The sequence below is a fragment of the Adiantum capillus-veneris genome, chromosome 15 (assembly GCF_014529385.1).
Source record: "Adiantum capillus-veneris isolate H3 chromosome 15, ASM1452938v2, whole genome shotgun sequence".
NCBI lineage: Eukaryota > Viridiplantae > Streptophyta > Polypodiopsida > Polypodiales > Pteridaceae > Adiantum > Adiantum capillus-veneris.
The window spans coordinates 102,441,795-102,461,321 of NC_140945.1; the positions used below are offsets into that span (position 1 = coordinate 102,441,795).

The 19,527-nt window shown below is 46.5% G+C and overlaps 1 protein-coding gene across 7 annotated transcripts in view; it reads left to right on the forward strand.

The window, feature by feature from the left end:
• The window catches only part of LOC147441184 (amino acid transporter AVT1B-like), a 121,596-nt gene that overhangs the window by 48,482 nt on the left and 53,587 nt on the right, over window positions 1-19,527 (forward strand). For 4 of the 7 annotated variants that reach the window (XM_086482877.1, XM_086482876.1, XM_086482875.1 and 1 more), the window contains exons 2-9: window positions 2,329-2,624; window positions 2,699-2,913; window positions 2,996-3,023; window positions 3,115-3,294; window positions 3,408-3,624; window positions 3,756-3,861; window positions 3,938-3,957; window positions 6,681-6,832. In XM_086482877.1, the coding sequence (XP_086339003.1) occupies window positions 2,329-2,624; window positions 2,699-2,913; window positions 2,996-3,023; window positions 3,115-3,294; window positions 3,408-3,624; window positions 3,756-3,861; window positions 3,938-3,957; window positions 6,681-6,832 (1,214 nt within the window). The other 3 variants (XM_086482878.1, XM_086482880.1, XM_086482881.1) reach the window with 2 other exon arrangements.

A 19,527-nucleotide genomic window follows, 5' to 3' on the forward strand; every position in this document is an offset into this window, starting at 1 on the left:
TTCTCAAGTGCAGATCAGCCCAGTGTTTTGCAACTTGTAGATCAACCTGGCGACATTAGCACTCAGCAGATCACCTAGCGTTTTTGTAGCAGGACCCCAAATCAGCCTAGCATTTTTGGATCAGCACGACAGCCTAGCGTTTTGCAGATTCACCGCGACAGATCCCCCATCTGCATCAGCGTTTTCAGTTTTCAGAGATGGGTGTACCAGCTTCAAGGGAGGCTTGATTTAGGAGGGGATTCTCTACACTTGATGATATAGACATGCTTAGAGCGATCATTGAGGAGGACATAGCACATGGGAGGATGATTATTGTAGCTTTGTGGACTTCTGCAAAGCCTTTGACACAGTCCCGAGAGCCAAAGTGATAAGGAGACTACATGACTTTTGAGTCCCACAGGAGCTTGTATAGGGTAACATGGCACTCTAGGGGACAATTATAGGGAGAGTACGGATAGTAGAGGCTCTTACTCTACTATTGGGGTGAACGAGGGATGCCCACTTTCTTCAACTTTGTTTGGATTGTATATTGATGAGATTTTCGACTATATTGAGATTGCAGGGGATAGAGGGGCACAATTGTTAGGTGCATGGATATCTCTATTGCTTTTGGGGGCTGAGGCGTTGCCTTTATACTACTGGGGGACCTGAAGTACCTCCCCCTCAAGATTTGCCCGACCAGTACCATGTCAAATAAGGAAAATAAATACCAAAAAGACAAAATAAAGAATGGTATCACATTGGGCACTCACTTGAGATGCATAAAATCTAACTCCCTCTTGGGGATGTCGTGGTATTTAGTCAATACTATGCATGATGGAGCTGATGGTTATATTGTCTCGTGGGTGACTACCATGAGTCTATACCTTGCACTTTCCTTCAAGGGTGAATCTGGGTATATCCTGGATTCATCTAGGTATATGTAGGAAGATCCAAGTCAATGAAGAAGCTACCATGGACACCCCAGCAACAACTGACTACTGACTATTGGATATACCTTGGATCTAAAGCCACCTACTTGTCACCTGAAAAGAATGCCATCTTGAGCACCGGTTGCCTCATAGAAAGTTGAACAATAGACCATATTACGCCCACGAATCCCCATCCATGAGCTATGAACACATCATGTTCTAGATAATGAACTCTGAAACGCACCCTGTCCATAATCCCGCCAAGAACAATGGATTATGTACACTACATCCATAGTGTTTTGTATATGTCATGTTGGTTTCTTGCCAGATGCATATGTTTCTTTTTTCAAGATATCTCTTAGACAGTCTCTTCAAGTTGCCTATGACTTGGACGAGCTCCCTGTTAGCCATTACCAGCTCTACTTTGACTGTTTCTAAGTTACAATTTGTAATACTTTCTATGGGTTTTCCTCGATTTTAGGTTTCCCATTTGTAATTCAATCTGACATTACAGAAAAAAAAAAGTGTGTGTTATCCTTTATTGAGGAGTGTAGGGTTAGTCAAGGGGTGGGCGGTCACTACTGCCTTTACCCCAGCACAAAAGGCTCAACAACCTACACCGTGACTTAGCAGAGGGGGTGACCTATATAGGCAAAAATTTCCAAGTTGGCCAGTGCTCCTAGAAACCCCCTGACACCATAAAAATGGAAAATAAGGGCACCAGAAAAGGCCCCTACGTGTGGGCATCCGTAGGACAATGTCCGGCTGGCCAAAGTGGGAACGAATGCAGCCTAGTATGCAAATGCATGTCGGTGGCCAGCCCGAGAGCACGTTAATCATACAAAGCATGCCCTAACCCTAAATGAAGCAGCAGAGTGGTGTAACTCTTAACACCCTCACCTGGCGTATCTGACGGAAATCTCTTACTTCCCACAGAGAGGAATGCTGTGCAGGTTGGGGCAATAGTCAAGGTGGAGCTGATGGAGATTGCGAGGTGAGGGAGGCAGTGACCCTGAGGTGGGGCACATTTTTGAGGTGGTTTTTTTCTTCGTCTTTTTTTCCGGGGGGCGGGGAGCAATGTAGGGGGAGGGATTGATTCAGCGAGGCTTCATGCAAGCAGCAATACCATGTTCTGTGTATGACAAAGAAAGGACATTTTCTTGGTGCACTTCTTTTAAAGATCGTCAAAAATTGTTTCTCCTACATTTTCAACATCAGTTTTCCAGTTATTCTAGTCATTATACATATATTTTACTAAATTCATCACTACCCCACTAATGCAAAAGCTCCTCATTTGTGCAAACTGTGAATGGCCTCTTTGCAGATTAGCAGAGAAAGACATTTGTATCTATAGGCAATAGGTTTTTTTCATCAGTGTGATCAGAAATAGACTAACATTGTGTTTTTTATAAAAAAGGAAGTCTATGGACATGTACAGTCACTTTGGGTCTCCTAGAATCAACTACAGTGAAAGCCCGAGTTTCTCACAGCTGGGCTCATATCATCTATCTAGCTCACAGAGAAGACCAGCAAAGTCGACTGAAAGGTTAAGCTCTTTGTCCAACTCCTTTCTTCCAGTTACAAAGGACGACGAAGACACTGCTTCCTATGAGCATCTTCAGGCCCAGCCGCAAAATCTTTCTTATCATAAAGTTGCAGAGTATGGTCATGGATTACCTGGACATTGTAGCACTTTGCAAGGAACTTTGAATGGTGAGGTCTTTACTCTCCAAGGATGTTTGTGAGGGTTATTGCATGTCAATCTGATGGTTCTTGTCTTGATGTAGGCATAAATGTATTATGTGGGGTTGGAATTCTAACCACGCCTTACGCATTGAAAGAAGGGGGCTGGCTTAGTTTGGGTCTGTTCTTAATGCTTGCTATCATTTCTTTCTACACTGGGATTCTTCTCCGCAGCTGTTTAGACAGCCAACCTGGCCTTGAAACATATCCAGATATTGGCCAAGCAGCATTTGGGACATATGGCCGAGTAACCATCTCAGTGAGTGTATTAAGAAAAAAATGTTATATGCTTAATTATGATTAGTTTCACAAGTTTGCTGAATTGTGGCCCTTTCTGTCAGATATTTCTGTACATGGAACTTTACGTGAGTATGTAGACGATGTAAATCAGTCCTTTTCTTTTTACTACAGTGAGTCTCCTTGAGCCTGAAACAATCATGCCTTCTGTATCACATGCAAGCTGCTTGTGTCGAGTTCCTTATTCTGGAAGGAGACAACATTTCTGCAGTGTTTCCCAATGCAAATTTGGGGCTATTTGGATTGCATTTGACTGGGACACAGCTGTTCATCATCATGACTGCAATCTGTGTGCTTCCCACAGTACTGCTTCGTGATTTAAGCCTGTTATCCTATGTTTCAGGTAATTAATCTTTATTTTGCCATTCCTAAAGTTAAAAAATTCATTGTTTTCCTTTTCTCTTGCATTTTGGCCTGGTGCATCCAACATACTCTGAATTATGAGATGTTTGGCAGCTGTTGGTGTTGTTGCCTCAGTGGTTGTAGTGCTATGCGTCTTGTGGGTTGGCGTTGGTGGAGTGGGATTTCAAAAAACTAGTCCACTTCTCAATCTTTCAACTCTTCCAATATCAGTTGGCCTCTATGGATTTTGCTACTCTGGACATAGCGTGTTTCCAAATATATATTCTTCTTTGAAGAACCCATCTCAGTTCCCCAAAGTTCTCATGATAAGGTGTGAAAGAAGCAAGCAAGTTTGTATTATGAGCTTTCACATCAGTGTGTTTTAAGTGACGTTTAAATAATCCCTTTGCCAATAACTTTTGAGACTATCAGCTTTACAGTTTGCACAATCCTTTATGGCAGAATGGCGGTTATGGGGTTCACAATGTTTGGAGATGAAACCGAATCTCAAATTACTCTAAATCTACCGGAACAGCTTGTGGCTTCAAAAATTGCAGTTTGGTGCACGGTAAGGCAAAAATCTCCACACAAATAACAACATTGAATATGGACAATCATTAACAATAAACTTACCTTGTTTGCAGATCATCAACCCTTTCACCAAATATCCTTTTACAACAAAATCCTGGTTTTTCTTCTGCAAAGTATGCCTGTTGTTTTTGGGGTAAAGGGTGTCCTTAGACTTGTGGATAGACACAATGCTGGGCACAATGGTGTGCATAGTCTACTTTCTTGGTAGTTTCTTTGCTGGTGATCTATTGAAGAGCAGCGCAATGAAAGGAGCGAGGGTGCCTACTGCATAAATAAGGTGCTCACTCTGGAGTCTACATAGCTGTATAATCTGTGGCACGGCCATGCTGTAAGCGGCAAATGACTCTCTCCACAATCATAAAAAAGGTCGATGTGTTAGGGCGTGAATTTGGGGGCTGCAATATCGACCAGTGCCCAGGTGCATGGAACCGTCTGTGTGCATAGTCATGCCATGTCTGTGGATTCTCAATGGGGATGGGTGGCCGGGGCTTTCACAGATGACGCTATACAACGGCGACTGAATGTCTGCTCATGAGTAGGTGCAAGAGCTCTATCTCCATGGTTCCACGACCTCGCGGTTTTTAGGGTGGGTTAGAGTCCTCAACGCTTTGCGGGCCTTGTGCTCTGTGATCTCCTTGAGTGCATGGTGTGTGCAAAGTTGTTTGTAGAGCTCTGTGCACTCATCATCATACCATCTATTATGGGGCATAGCCCTGAGATGGTGAAGTACTTCGTGTGAGTGTGGTGGGGGAAGGAGAGGTGGTCAGTGAGTACCTCCAAAGGCTGAGGGATCCAATTTGGTATGTATCTGCGGGTTGATGAACCAAAGTATATTGTGGTTTGGGGTGTCCTTCTATCAGGATTGCGAGGTATGTCTGATGGGAACCGATGGGAAGTGGCTGGATTGTGAGCGAGGAGGTCAAGTGTGGCCTCTCTAGATAGTATGAAGTCCATTGTGCTTCCCCCCTTACGGACCGATGGTGAGATGCATGTCAATCCTCTTGAGTTGGGCCACTGAGCCATGCCATTGGAAATAACAAGATGGTGCTGTTACCCTAGCTGAAGTAGGTGATGCTCATAGGCGGTGGGAATCAGTGTGTATTCTGGAGTCCTCTCTACTTCCACCTCATCCAAGAGGTGTAGCATCTGAGACTCAAAATCATGTGTTTGACACTTCTTTGTATCTGTCTATTAATTGAAGCCCCCCACGAGAAAAACCTCTCCGAGGTGTGTATCTCCCCCCTCCTCCCTCTCTTGTCTAGAGCCATCCTCTTGTGTATCTCCTCCTCCCATTGTTGCGAACTTAACCCTGATACAAAGTAGCATAATAGCAATGCGTATGAAGTCCTCTCGTGTCTGTATAAATTTGCCACTCCTCCCAAGACTGGGGAAGTATTATGTGGCATATGTACAGTTCCTGTGAAGAAAATCCCGCTAATAGCCTTACACTCTCAGCACTTCCGTTTGTGGGTTGTCATGTTCGTGACTAGGACTATATTTGTGATAGTATTGTCTCTACCCTGCGTCACCTCCTCCAGTGCCTTGGGCGTGTCCATAGTGACCTTTTACACTTCCATGGGTAGCTCTATTCTTGGTATCTCATAAACTGGGAGTCCCTAATGGACTGCCTTGCCATCGATGATGACACATTCATCATGTTACATAGCTCTCTTTCCCTACTCGCGTTCTTGTACAAATCGAGGCATGTGTGTCTCCTCTGCTCATTCTGCATGCGTGTGAGATCATCATCCAAGAAAATTGGGGACCTTGGAGTGAGGTGCAACACCACCCTGCTCATGAAGTCAGTTCTCTCAGTTTCATTTGGGAATTGTAGCTGAGGACTCTCTTCTTGGTAGTGTCTCTCTATATCTCCATGCTTTGGTGACAGGGGGGTGGTGCAAAGTGTTTTAGCATCCTCCTCAACACTAGAGATGGGTGTCTCCACAATGCCCTCCACCCGTACATTGAAGTGTCGTTTGGATGAGTTGTTACACCCCTTTGAGTCTCCTCTTGTACCCACTCACAGAGTTTAATGCGCATCACCTCTACCCACCCATCTAACCTGGCTTCCATTGGCACTTCCATTGCTTTAGTGATATCTTTTGTGATTTCTTCTTTGATGGCCACCTGGTCAGTCTCATGCGCTCCCCCTTGTTTCATTTAGGTTCTTTTATTAGGGAGCCCACTTACCCTTTAAGTTGGAGGACCTCCTCATGCATTTGATGCATCTCCTTCTCCCACGGTTCTACTTTGGTCTCTATTTTTATGCATTAGCCCTCTTTCCTTCTTGCATTCCTTGGCATAGACCTCTAGTTTGGTGATACGCACCAAAAGACCTTTTTGTATCCATTGATGTTGCTATCCATGGTCGTCTCATTGAGGGTGATGAGATCCTTGAGGGCCGTCTCGAGGTTTAAGATCTTTGTGTTCGCACTCGGTCTTGACACTCGGGGTGCTCTCCCTTCTCGAAAGATTGCGGATAGGGTGCCAGGTAAGCTTCAAGGTTTCAAGAAAGAGGAGGCTTCCCATGTTTGGGCCTTCCCCGTTTTTGTGTGTGTGGGTAAGTGTGTCTCCCAGTGATTGATAGCTATGTGTGTGCTGGATAGGTATGTGTATCTGTATATGTGGAAGGGGATGTACATGTTGCAATGTGTGTGTGTGTGTGTGTGTGTGTGTGTGTGTGTGTGTTTATGCTTGTGGAATTCAAAAGTGGCTTCTTTATTTTCCTTCTTTATTTGCTGATGCATTGAACTTGCAGAATTTCACAAGTAACCCTTGACTATGAAGCTCATACACACATGCTTTGTCTATTACACCTGTTGCTTTGAGTTTGGAGGAGCTATTTCCTATTTCAAACTACACGCTGAAAAGCTATGGATTTTCGTTCTGCGTGCGAATGGCTCTTGTGCTCTCAACTGTATGTGTGGCACTTCTTCTACCATATTTTGGTAAGACTGACTGTTCTAGCATTCCTCTAGTACAATTAAGGTGTTCCGAGTTACTGGTTTTGATATGAAGGTGCTTGCTGGGGGCAGTGACTTATCTTCTGGAAGAGATGTTTGTGCTGAAAATTACTTTGGAATAAGCAAAAGGTTGCTTGTAGTATGCGTACCTGTTGTTTCATTGAACGACGCTGTTTTCACCCGAAAAAGTAGGAATGAAGGTCGCTTTTTGTGCCAAAATAGTGTAGGAATGGTGAGAGTTTTAAGCCACCTAGCATGAGGCTTAAGTGATTGATGGTAGGCATGCTTAAGATACGGTCTTTGTTTTCTAGAACATTCAGATGATATTGCAATCTTTTTACGTTCAATACAGTAAAGTCGAATGAAAGCTAAAGACATTCCCAATGATTGAGTGGAATCTATGTGTAAATGAACATGAAGCAGCCTTTTTGAAGTCTTCACTAAGAAAACGTGGTCCCTAGCTTTTGTAGGATCCATTTTGTACCTTGTAGCCTCTCTCCAAGGGAGGGCTATGCTGGCTGATGGGTTTCCTATGGCTGGACTGCCTAAGTGTTTTTGTTTGCATTTGCTTTCAGAACATTATGAAGCTGTCACAAACAGGAATGCACACATCAATAGACTTAAATAATTGAACCAAATTGAGAGAAATGGGATATAGAGAGAATAAGAAGATCGACACAGTATTGGGGACCAAAAGATGGGCTGGTCCCCCCCTTAGAGAGATACTTCAATTGATGGAGAGAATCTATACAAGCACATGAACCGTAGGGGCACTATTCCCATGCTCCATTGAGAAATACAAGCACATGAACCGTAGGGGCACTATTCCCATGCTCCATTTTGAATCTCAACCTCAATGGAACTTGGGAACTTCCTTTCCTGCTTAGAATCTTGAGAGACGAAGCTCTCAACTTGTACATCACTTGGCTTGATTTCAGAGCAAACCCACTCTTCAAACTGACTCGGATTTGATCTGGAATCCCTTGAGTAGAGACTGAAGCCTTATCCTGCTCTAATCTCACAGAAAGGTACACTTGCAAGAATACAAACACAATAGAAAACTCCGCGAGTCTCACAAACGAACATCACTTGTTACTTATAATATGATAAGGAACTTTCGGGTGCAATCTCTTCGCGCGGTAGAGACTCAGCAGAGGTCTCTCCATAGCAGGGGTGCCTCCAAAAGAGATGTTGCAAGAGGGGGGCAGAGGCTGCTTTTATAGGTGAGGGAAGCCCACAACAATAGAGGGCTGCCCTCTGCTTTTTCCTTGTTAATAGAGGCTGCCAAGGTAGCTTGTGAAATCTGCCAAAACAGGGGCTGAACTGGGCGGCCAACTTTTCTATTAGGAATACAGGAGGCAAGAGGGCAGTTCTAGGAGGAAATGAAATGTTATATTAACGTCTTCAAAAGGCCAAAATGACCTATGAGACCAAACTGGTACAAAATTGTGAATATGATACCATGTCTGGGTACAAAAAGACTAGAACACAAATACTACTATTACTAGAATCCATCCTCATCTGCACTTTGGATGTCGAGAGAGTATGGCTCGAATCCTCTGTTGTAGTCTCCGTCAATGCTGTGTAGCCCCTCTCCTCAATCATGACCATCTGGATTTGCGTAGCTCCAAAGCTCGGTCGATGAGAGTGCCGGTAGTGGTCGAATGAGTGTGGACCGAGCTTTGCAGTGATGGCTGCTCCTCTGGCTGTCCCGTATCTAGTGAAAAGAAATTTGTAATCCGTCTCTGGGATTGTCTCTCTCTAGCTCTCCCCAGTAAAGTGTCTCTATATCTATGTAATTCAAGTAGAGAGAGAGAAATATAGTGCTTGCTCTTTTTTGAGAGAGAGAGAGAGAGAGAGAGAGAGAAATGAAATGAAATGTTATATTAACGTCTTCAAAAGGCCAAAGTGACCTATGAGACTTAAAAGTTACAATGTGGTGGATTTGATACAAAGTCCGAGTAACAAAAGTAACAAAATGAAATGAAAATGACAATGACAATATGACAAAATGACTAAATGACTACTATGGAATCCTAAACTCCAAGGTGTGAACTAATCAGCTAGTTGGGATAGCTAAAATCACAAGAGATCCAGCATCGGTCGCTGGCGGATCTCATCAATCTCCTCCATGGTCAGTAGTCTGACCGAGCGTCGTGCATGCCGGGCCAAAGTGATCCGAATCCTCTGATGCAGCCTCCGTCGGTGCTGTGTAGTCCTCCGTAGTCGCGGGCGTCTGGATCTCCCCAGCTCGGTCGCTCGGTCGATCACTGTGCCTCTGGCGTGAGGCGGCGAGCTCTGCTGTGGTAGTAACTCCTCCGGGTGTCCAGTGTCTGCTCTAAAGAAGTCTGTGATATGTCTCTGATGCTGGCTAGCCTCTCCTCTCATGAGGCTCTCTCTGTGTCTGCGCAGCTCTAGCAAAAACAAACCCAAGCATCTCTGATCCTCGTACCGCATGACTCTGGAGAGTGGCCCAAAGCCCTCTCTAAACAAGCAGTGGAAGCGGCCTCGTATCTCGTAATAGACGGGGCAGTGGCATGTGTAGTGCGACTCTGTCTCAGGCTCTATGTCACATAGGGGGCATGTCCTGGCCTCTGCTGGTACTCCGCTGTATCTCCCAGTCTCGATCCGCAGCTGGTGTGAAGATGTGCGTATCTGGCCAATAGCACATCGTACCCCATGAGACAAGTGGGTGTCCATGTACCTGGGCCTCGTCACAAAACCGTCCTCCGTAAGCTGGAGAAGATGCTCTCTGTAGAAAGCCATCTTCGTGCCCAGCTCCTGTGCTGGCTGTATCCATGTCCTCCTCGTGTCTAGCTGAGTCAGGTCCTGGCGGATGAGCTTGGTGATCTCGGACTGTGTAAGAGTCAGAGAGGGTGCATCCAGTGAGTACTGGAAAGGAGGCAATATGTCTATGCTGAACCCATGTGCCTGAAACCATGATGTCATCTCCCCATACCAGCATGCTGTATCTCCCTGCATGGCTAACTGTCGAGAGGACTCAAGTGCAAGGTGGACATATCTGTCTCTAGGAAGTTCCCACACGCGGTGTATGAAGGAGACAGATCTGGTGAGCGCCTCAACCACTAGTGGGGGGGCAGCTAGCTCTGCTCGGACAATGGCACGTGGTACTGAAGCCTTGGCTCTAATGAGCCGCGAGATCATAGAGACCAGAGGCTTCTCCATGTCCCCCCATCCATCAGTGCGGCCTGTCCTCCCGTGATGATCCAATGAAGGTCCCCAAATCTCAGCCCCATAAAGCAATGCAGAAGCCACCAAAGTGTCAAAGAGCCAGAGCTTCGTCCGAGGCTCCTGAAACTGAACCTGTGAACACATCCTTTCCAATCTACCCAATGCTGCATGGGCTCTGGTCAATCTAGTCTCTGCTGCCCTCCTCAGTGAAAATGCTGGCCCACTAAAAACCACTCCAAGGTAAGTGTAAGCATCTGTATACTCCACCGTCTCCTGGCCGTATGTGAATGCGGGCGCTGACCTCTTGATCCACTGTGGGGTGGTATTAAATACCATGACCTTGGTTTTACCAAGGTTGACGGACAAACCACTTTCCTGGGCAAACCTATGCAAAGCATCCAAGTGACGTTGCATCCCCTCCGGAGAGTCGGAGATCAACACAATATCATCAGCATATAACAATAGTGGAATCCATGTCCTTGCGAGTTGTGCACCTCTATCACCATCTCTCTCAATGTAGTCAGAAACCTCATCCACATACATACCAAATAGAGTAGGAGAGAGCGGGCAACCCTGCTTCACCCCAATAGTGGAGTGAACCGGTGTGGATAGACCCTCTGAGGTGCGTACATGCCCCACTACTGACCTGTATAATGCCATGACCCCCCAAATGAGCTCTGTGGGTACTCCCATCTGTTGTAATCTGCGCATCAATCTAGCTCTGGGTACTGTGTCAAATGCTTTGCGAAAATCCACAAAGCTACAATAGATCCGTTTCCCATGTGATCTGCCCTCCTCAATGATGGCTCTAAGTGTCAAGATATGGTCAAGAGTAGAAAAACCCCTCCTGAACCCTGCTTGCCCGGTTGCACGTATCCCCTCCCTCTCTGCCCATCTACTCAACTGCTGCTCAAGAATAGATGTGTACAACTGTGCCAATGTGTGTCCAATCATGATAGTGCGATAATTCCGAGGCTCCATAGGGTCTCCTGACTTGAAGATAGGTACAATAGTAGATAGGCTCCAAGTATCAGGCAAGCCCTCACACATGGCACGTTTAAACATAACTGCTAGAAGCTGTTCTAGTAGATCTCTGGCATGCGTGAAATGCTCAGCCACTAAGCCATCATGATCATAAGCTCTCCCAGTCCTCATCCTGTCAATGGCCTTCCTCACCATCTCAGCAGTGAAAAAAGCACATGTGTGTGGGCATGGATCGGGGGGGTCGGGAAGGGAGGGCTGCTCAGGAACTGTGTATAGAGATGATGCGTATTGGCCCCAGGCCTCTGTGGAAGTAATGGCAGGGGGGGGGGGGGGAGAGTGCTCATGAAAGAGCCGCCATGCCTCATGCGAGTCCTGGCTCAAGAATAGCTGGTATAGATCCTGCTCTAGGCGAGCCAAAAATGCCCTCTTCTTCCGCCGCACTAGGCGTCGGAAGTCAATCTGTGATTGTCTGGCTCTAGTGTCCCAGCATTCCTCATCATACCAACTGTTCTAGGGTATGCTCCCCGAACAGCGTCTCTGCTCAGGTTGGGAATGTGGGTATGCCTCTGCTGCTGCACCATGTAGTGTTTGTGTCAGTATAGTAGTAAGCTCCTCCAGAGGTCGCCCTGGCTCCTCTGCGCACAGGCGTCTGTAGATCCCATCTATGTATACAGAGTCCTTCTCCCTCGTGAAGGTGTAGCGAGTAGGGGCTACTGCCCGTGGCCTGTGTGCTATACTAAACTGAAAAGAGATGGTAAACGACACAAGAGCATGATCTACTGCCACACCCACAGGTCTGGGTCCAACCGTGAGATCCTGGATATGAGAGATGAGGCTCGGTTGTGCCATGATATAATCCACTGTGTTGGCTCCATGTCTGTGTGGAAAGCATGTAAAACCCCCCGCATCGGGAAATCTCTGTAGGCCATTCAAGATGGCCAATCCGTGTGCAGTCCCCATGTTTATCAAGTGTCGTCCATACTCAGTGTGTTCCCCATCCTGTGATAGCCTGGATAGGCCCGTCTCTGCAACATCTAGCTCTCTCAGCATCTCCTCTGAAGTAACATAAAATACTGTCTGATGATTGGCAATCCTAGCATTGAAGTCCCCTAGAATGATGATGTCACCATCTCTAGAGAACTCCCAAATGTCATCATCCAAAATAGAGAAGGGGGACTGTCCTCTGGGTGGTGCATAAACTGACGTGTTCGGGGGAAAGTAGCAAATAGCAATGTAAAGATATATGTCTGTCTCTGCTCTCAATCTCACCCACATGTACCTAGCTTGCTCATCCCTGCGAGCTATATGTATCAATGGTTGCAACTCCTCCCTGAATAACACTGCCACTCCTCTTGAGCCCCGCCCTCTATGCTCTGATCGTGTCTCTTGTCTACAAGCTGTCTCCCATCTATATCCACTAATGTGAGGCATAGACTGCCCAGGGGCCTGATGTGTCTCAGAGTAGAAGACGATGTCTCTTCCCATAAAACTATCTTCAAAAGCACCCACATCAAGGCGCATAGATCCATTACAATTCCAAGTGGCAACTTTGAGTGTGGTCCCATAGGTCTCGCACCGTCATGTGGAGCGCCGCTCTACAATCACCACCCGACCATCTCTGTAGAAGGCCGTCTTTCCCTTCTCTCTGGCCGCTTGAATCTCTGGCATTACCTCTCTCATATGCACAAGTTGTGTGAGAGTGAGGTCATCTCCAAGGAATATACCCGTTTTCTTAAGTGTAGGACGCCTCTTCAAGAAGTCCTTCTTTGCCTCCATGGATGGGAAATGCATGATTAAAGCTCTCTCCTTGGAAGTCTCCCCATTTCCTTGCGTCTTCTTCCCTACCCTCCATGCCTTTGTATGAGTCGCCTCACTCCCCATCATGCGGAGAAGTTCTTCGACTTCCTTCGCTACATCATCTCGGTCTTTTAGACCGGTTACTCGTATATGCAAAGCTCTAGTTTTCCTTCGCTGCTCTTCTTCTAGAGTCATGTTGATGATTGTAGGAGTGGGGACAGATGTGGTTTCTTTCCCTTTCCCTTTCTTAGCGACTTCTATCCATTTCTCGGCCTCATCCGCCTTCTTATGTGTCTTCGTGATCACATCCAACCACGAAGACGTCTTTGCCACATTCTGTTTCTCCTCCTCTTTGATCATCCGCACCTCCTGATGACCTTGATTTCCTCTATCACTGAGGGTTGGAATTCCCCTTCCTCTATTCCACTGCTTGCTCTATCAGCAAGCTCTCGCTTGAGGGCTGAGACCTCTTCTTTGAGTGCTTGTGAATCCGCCTTAAGTCCTTGTAGCTCTGCGTGCAAGTCCTCTATCTCCTTCTTCCATTGTGCGCTTTCGTTGAGAAACATTTGAAGAAGGTTGGCCTTCTCTTTCCACCATCCTTCCGTTTCTGCTTTCCATTCTTTCATCTCCCTTTCCATTTGTGTTATCCGCTTGTTTGTAAGCACAAAGGTTGCCTTCGTATGGGGCTTGCACATTGGTGAAGTGCTCATGACCTCCATCAAACTCTGAGTCTTTTTTTGTTTTTTGGAGAAACTCAGAAAATCTGAAATTTTGAAGCAATTCTAAAATTCTGAAAAATAATTTACTTCCCTGCCGGTATTCAGAAAATCAGAGGAATTGATTTGTTTTGCTTTTCTGCACTTGCGGGGGATGGGGGGGGGGACCTGCACCTGCTGGGGGGTGGGGGAGGGAGTGTGTTCCGATGTGGGGCAGGCAGCAATCCCCAGGCATGCAGCTCAGCCACGCGCAGCAGCAGCTCAGCCACGCTCAGGGGGGGTGCAGTGCTCAGCCACGCGCAGGAGTGGTGCAGCGTTCAGCCACGTGAGAGGGAGGCAAGCCACGCGCTGCTGGGCCTGTTCCACGAGAGAGAGAGAGAGAGAGAGAGAGAGAGAGAGAGAGAGAGAGAGAGAGAGAGAGAGAGAGCTGAAATGAAATGAAATGTTATATTAACGTCTTCAAAAGGCCAGAGTGACCTATGAGACCAAACTGATACAAAAGTGGTGAATCTGTTACAATGTCTGAAAAGTGTGAAAGTGTGAAAATAAATGCGAAAAACTAAATACAAAGTATTAGATAAACTTCTTAGGAGCATTCTGGGTGTCTGGCTAGAATACTTCTAATCCTTTGTTGTAATCTGCTCCGATGAAGTGTGCTTCTGCATCTCGGTCGTGGTCGTCTCGATTTCCTAAGCTCAATCGCCGTGTCAATGAGGGTGCCTTTGGTATGAATGTGGGTACTCCTTTGTGCTTGCTGCTGGCCTCTTGCTTCTCCTTCCATTCCTGCTTCTCTCGATCCGAAGAAATCTGTGATCTGCCTCTGAGGCTGTAGTGCTCTTTGTCTTCTCATTAGATTATCCCTGTGCCGATGTAGTTCCAGTAGGTACAGGCCTAAGCACCTTTGATCTTGGTATTGCATGACTCTATCTAGAGGTCCAAAGCCTTCTTTAAATAGGCAATGGAAACGCCCACGTATCTCATAGTATACGGTGGAATGGCATATGTAGTGTAATTCTGTCTCCCGCTTCATTCCGCATAACTTGCAAATTCTGCTCTCAGAGAGAGAGAGAGAGAGAGAGAGAGAGAGAGAGAGAGAGAGAGAGAGAGATGAAATGAAATGAAATGTTATATTAACGTCTTCAAAAGGCCAAAGAGACCTATGAGACCAGAAAGTTACAATGCGGTGTATCTGATACAAAGTCAGATTAACAAAATAAATTAAACTAGGATAACAAAATATAAATACTGCGGGATCCTAAACTAAGCAGTACAATGTGAAGACAATATGGGAGGGGAGTAGAGGTCCATCTTCATCTGCACTCTGGACGACGAAAGATTATGGCTTGAATCCTTTGCCGTAGCCTCCTTCGAAACTGTGTAGCTCCTCTTCTCCCTCGGGGTCGTCTAGATCTCCCTAGCTCCAATGCTCGGTCTATGAGAATGCCAGTAGTGCGGGTAGACCTCTCCACTGCCGTTGGCTGCTCCTCTGTCTGTTCTTCTGGATGTACAATATCTAGTGTAAAGAAATCTGTGATCTGTCTCTGGGGATGTCTCTCTTCAACTCTCCTCAATAAAGTTTCTCTATGCCTGTGTAACTCAAGTAGATATAGCCCAAGACATCTTTGATCCTCATAACTCATGACCCTAGATAGAGGCCCAAAACCTTCTCTGAATAGACAGTGAAAAGGGCCTCGTATCTCATAGTACACTGTTCAATGACATATGTAATGTACTTCTGTCTCTTGCTCTAGATGGCATAAGCGGCATATTCTGCTATCTGCTGGTGTCCCTCTGAATCTGCCAGTCTCAATCTCGAGTTGAAGTGAGGACGTGCGTATCTAGCCAATGGCACAACGCAAACCATGCGAAAGATGCGTGTCCATATAGCTAGGTCGAATCACAAACCCATCCCGCGTGAGGTGGAGAAGATGCTCTCTATAGAAAGCCATCTTTGTGCCCAACTCTTGTAACAGCTCTATCCATGTCCTCCTCGTGTCCAGCTGGATCAGATCCTGACGGATGAGTCTATTAATCTCTACCCGTGTCAGAGACCTCAAGGGTGCCTGTAGAGAGTATTGAAAAGGAGGCAACCTGTCCATGGTGAAACCATGCATCTGAAACCATGATACCATCTGTGCATACCAGCATGATGTATCCCCATTAAGAGCTAATTGTCTGGAGGACTCTAGAGCCACCCTGGCATATCTGTCTCTGGTAGTATTCCAGAGACTGTGTACAAAGGAGACTAATCTGGTGAGCGCCTCAATCTCCATAGGGAGGGCAGCTAATTCCGCTCGAATGATATCATGCGGTACGGAAACCTTGGCTCTAATCAACCGAGAGATCATAGATACCAGGGGCTTCTCCATACGCCTCCAACCATCCTGGCCTATAGAAGGTCCCCAAACCTGCACCCCATATAGCATAGTAGAGGCAACCAAAGTATCAAAGAGCCATAACTTTGTCCTAGGTTCCTGGAACTGAACCTGCGAACACATCCTCTCTATTCCTCCCAGAGACGCACCGGCTCTAGTTAGTCTAGTCTCTGCTGCTTTCTCAAAGAAAATCTCGGCCCAGTAAAGACTACCCCCTGGTAAGTGTATGCATCTGTATACTCCACAATCTCCTGACCATATCTGAAAGTAGGTACTGATCTCCTGACCAATTGCGGTGTGGTGTTAAACACCATAACCTTTGTTTTATCTAGGTTTACACACAGTCCACTATCCTCTGGAAAACTGCATAGTGCATCCAAATGTCGTTGCATACCTTCTGGTGAGTCAGATATCAACACAATATCATCAGCATATAGCAACAATGGGATCCATGTCTTTGCCAGCTGGGCACCCCTGTCACCCTTTCTGTCAATGTAATCAGACACCTCATCAACATACATACCAAAAAGAGTAGGAGACAATGGGCAGCCCTGTTTCACTCCAATAGTAGAGTGAACTAAATCAGATACCCCTTCTGGAGTGCGTACATGTCCCACCACTGATCTGTACAAAGCCATAATCCCCCAAATTACCTCTATGGGCACCCCCATCTCCTGCAGTCTGCGCATCAATCGAGCTCTTGGTACCATGTCAAATGCTTTGCGAAAATCCACAAAGCTACAATAGATCCGTCTCCCATGTGCTCTGCCCTCCTCAATGATGGCCCTGAGTGTTAGAATATGATCAAGAGTGGAGAAACCCCTCCTGAAGCCGGCCTGACCCTTTGCTCGTACACCCTCGCCCTCTGCCCAACTACTCAAGTGTTGCTCCAGAATAGATGCATACAACCGTGCCAATGTGTGTCCAACCATAATAGTGCGGTAATTCTCAGGCTCTGTAGGGTCACCAGCCTTGAAGATGGGCACAATATTAGACAACCTCCAAGTCTCAGGTAATCCCTCACACATGGCACGATTGAACAACACTGCGAAAACCTCCATCAGCATATCCCTGGCATGTATAAAGTGCTCCGCTACTAGACCGTCATGATCATATGCCTTCCCGGTCTTCATCTTGTCAATGGCCCTTTGTACCATCTTAGGTGTAAAGAAAGTGCTCGTAGCTGGGCAAGGCTTGGTAGGGTCTGGAAGGGGTTCCTGTCCAGGAACCGTATATAATGATGTCGCATATTGGCCCCACACATCAGGTGAAGTAATCACTGGGGGAGGAGAGTGCTCATGGAAGAGTCGCCATGCCTCTCCTGAGTCCCTACTCAAGAACATCTGATATAAGTCTCGCTCCATCTGAGCTAGGTAAGCTCGCTTCTTCCGTCGCACAAGGCGTCGGAAAGCAATCCGAGACTGTTTGTAAGTGATGACTTCTAACAGAAGATCCCTTTGAAGCTGGGCTCTCATCTCTCTGCATTCCTCATCATACCAACTATTCTGGGGCATGCTCCCAGAATGTCGTCTCTTACCCGGCTGAGTGTGTGGGTATGCCACTGATGCAGCCCCATGCAGTGTCTCAGTCAGTAGAGTGGTGCACTCCTCCACTGAGAGGCCTGTACCATTTGTGTCAGCTGTGCCTTCCAATAGACGGTCCCAGATCTCCTCTGTATAAATGAAATCAGTCTCTGGTGTAAATGTATAGCGGGTGTGTGACCTGCCTCCTGGTGTCTGGGTTGTACTATACTGAAATTTAACGGACAGTGTCAAGAGAGCATGATCTACTGCTATGCCCATTGGCCTGGCTCCCACTGTGAAATCCTGAATGCAGGGGACAAAGCTCGATTGTGTCATAACATAATCCACTGTATTGGCCCCATGTCTGTGTGGAAAGCATGTGAAACCGGCTGCTTCGGGAAATCGCTGTAAGCCATTAAGTATGGCTAATCCATGTGTAGTCGTCATTTCCATGAGGTATCTCCCATACTCCGTCTGCTCTCTATCATCTGAGCATCTGTCTAGTCCCAATTCACCCACATCCATCTCTCTAAGCATCTCATCTGAAGTGTCGTAGAAGACTGTCTGCGAGTTGCCCGTTCGAGCATTGAAGTCCCCTAGGAGAATGATATCACCATCTCTAGAAAACTTCCATATGTCATCATCTAAAATAGAGAAAGGTGACTGCCCTCTGGAAGCAGCATACATGGATGTACTGGGAGGAAAGTAACATATGGCAATATATAGAAATCGACCTATGTCAGCTCTCAGTCTCACCCACATATATCTAGCATGATCATCTCTTCGTACAATATGCAGTAATGGTTGTAGTTCCTCTCTAAATAGCACTGCTACTCCTCCTCAACCTCTGCTCCCATGCTCAAATCTCGCATTTGTCCTGTGAGTTGTCTCCCATTTGTATCCCATCACATGTGGCATTACCTGTCCAGGGGCTTGATGAGTCTCTGAGAAGAATACAATATCCTTGTCTTTGAAACTGTCCTCAAATGCACCCACGTCCAACCTCATAGACCCATTACAATTCTAGGTAGCCATCTTTAGTGTGGTCCCATAGGTCTCGCACCGTCATGCAGTGCGTCGCTCTAAAATTACCACCCGTCCATCTCTGTAAAAGGCTATCTTTCCCTTCTCCCTTGCCGCTGTAATCTTTGGCATTACCTCTCTCATATGTGCGAGCTGTGAGAGAGTCAGGTCATCCCCGAGGAAAATACCTGTCTTTTTGAGAGTAGGCCTCTTCCTCAAGAATTCCTTCTTCTCTTCCAACGAGTGGAAGCGTAGTATGAGAGCTCTCCCCTTTGAAGACTCTCCCGTGCCATCACTTTTCTTACCTACCCTCCATGTCTTTGTGTGCAAAGGCTTCTCCATCCCCATCATGGATGTAAGGCTTGTGACCTCTTTCTCCACATTGTTTATGTCCTTGAGACCGGTCACTCTCACATGCAGTGCTCGCATCCGCCTTCTTTGTTCCTCTTCGAGGGTCATGTTGATAAGCGTCGGTGTACAAGGAGTTTCTTGACCTTTCCCTTTCTTGGCGACCTCAATCCATTTTTCAGCCTCGTCCGCCTTTTTTTGTGTCCTTGTTATCATCTCTGCCCATGAAGATGTCTTTGCCACACTCAGTTTCTCTTCCTCTGTGATCATCCTTACCTGTTCCTTGATTTCCTTAATTTCATCTATTACCGAGGGCTGAAATTCGCCTTCCTCTAGCCCACTGCTTACTCTATCAGCAAGCTCCTGTTTAAGGGCTAAGACTTCTTTTTTGAGTGTCCGTATCTCGGCGTTTGGGTTCTCCTGTTTGAGGGCTAAGAATTCTTCTTTGAGTGTCTGTATTTCTGCGTTAAGGCTCTCTTTCTCCTTCTTCCACCGTGCGCCTTCATTGAAGACCATCTGAAGGAGGTTGGCCTTCTCCTTCCACCATCCTTCCATCTCTGTTTTCCACTCCTTCATTTCCCTCTCCATCTGCACCATCCGCTTGTTTGTGAGCATAAAGGTTGCCTTTGCTCGTGACTTGCAAACAGGTGAGACATTGACGGCTTCCGTGTCCTGTGCAGGGTCTTGTGCAGGGGAGATTGCTTTCATGTTTTGTCGTTCAA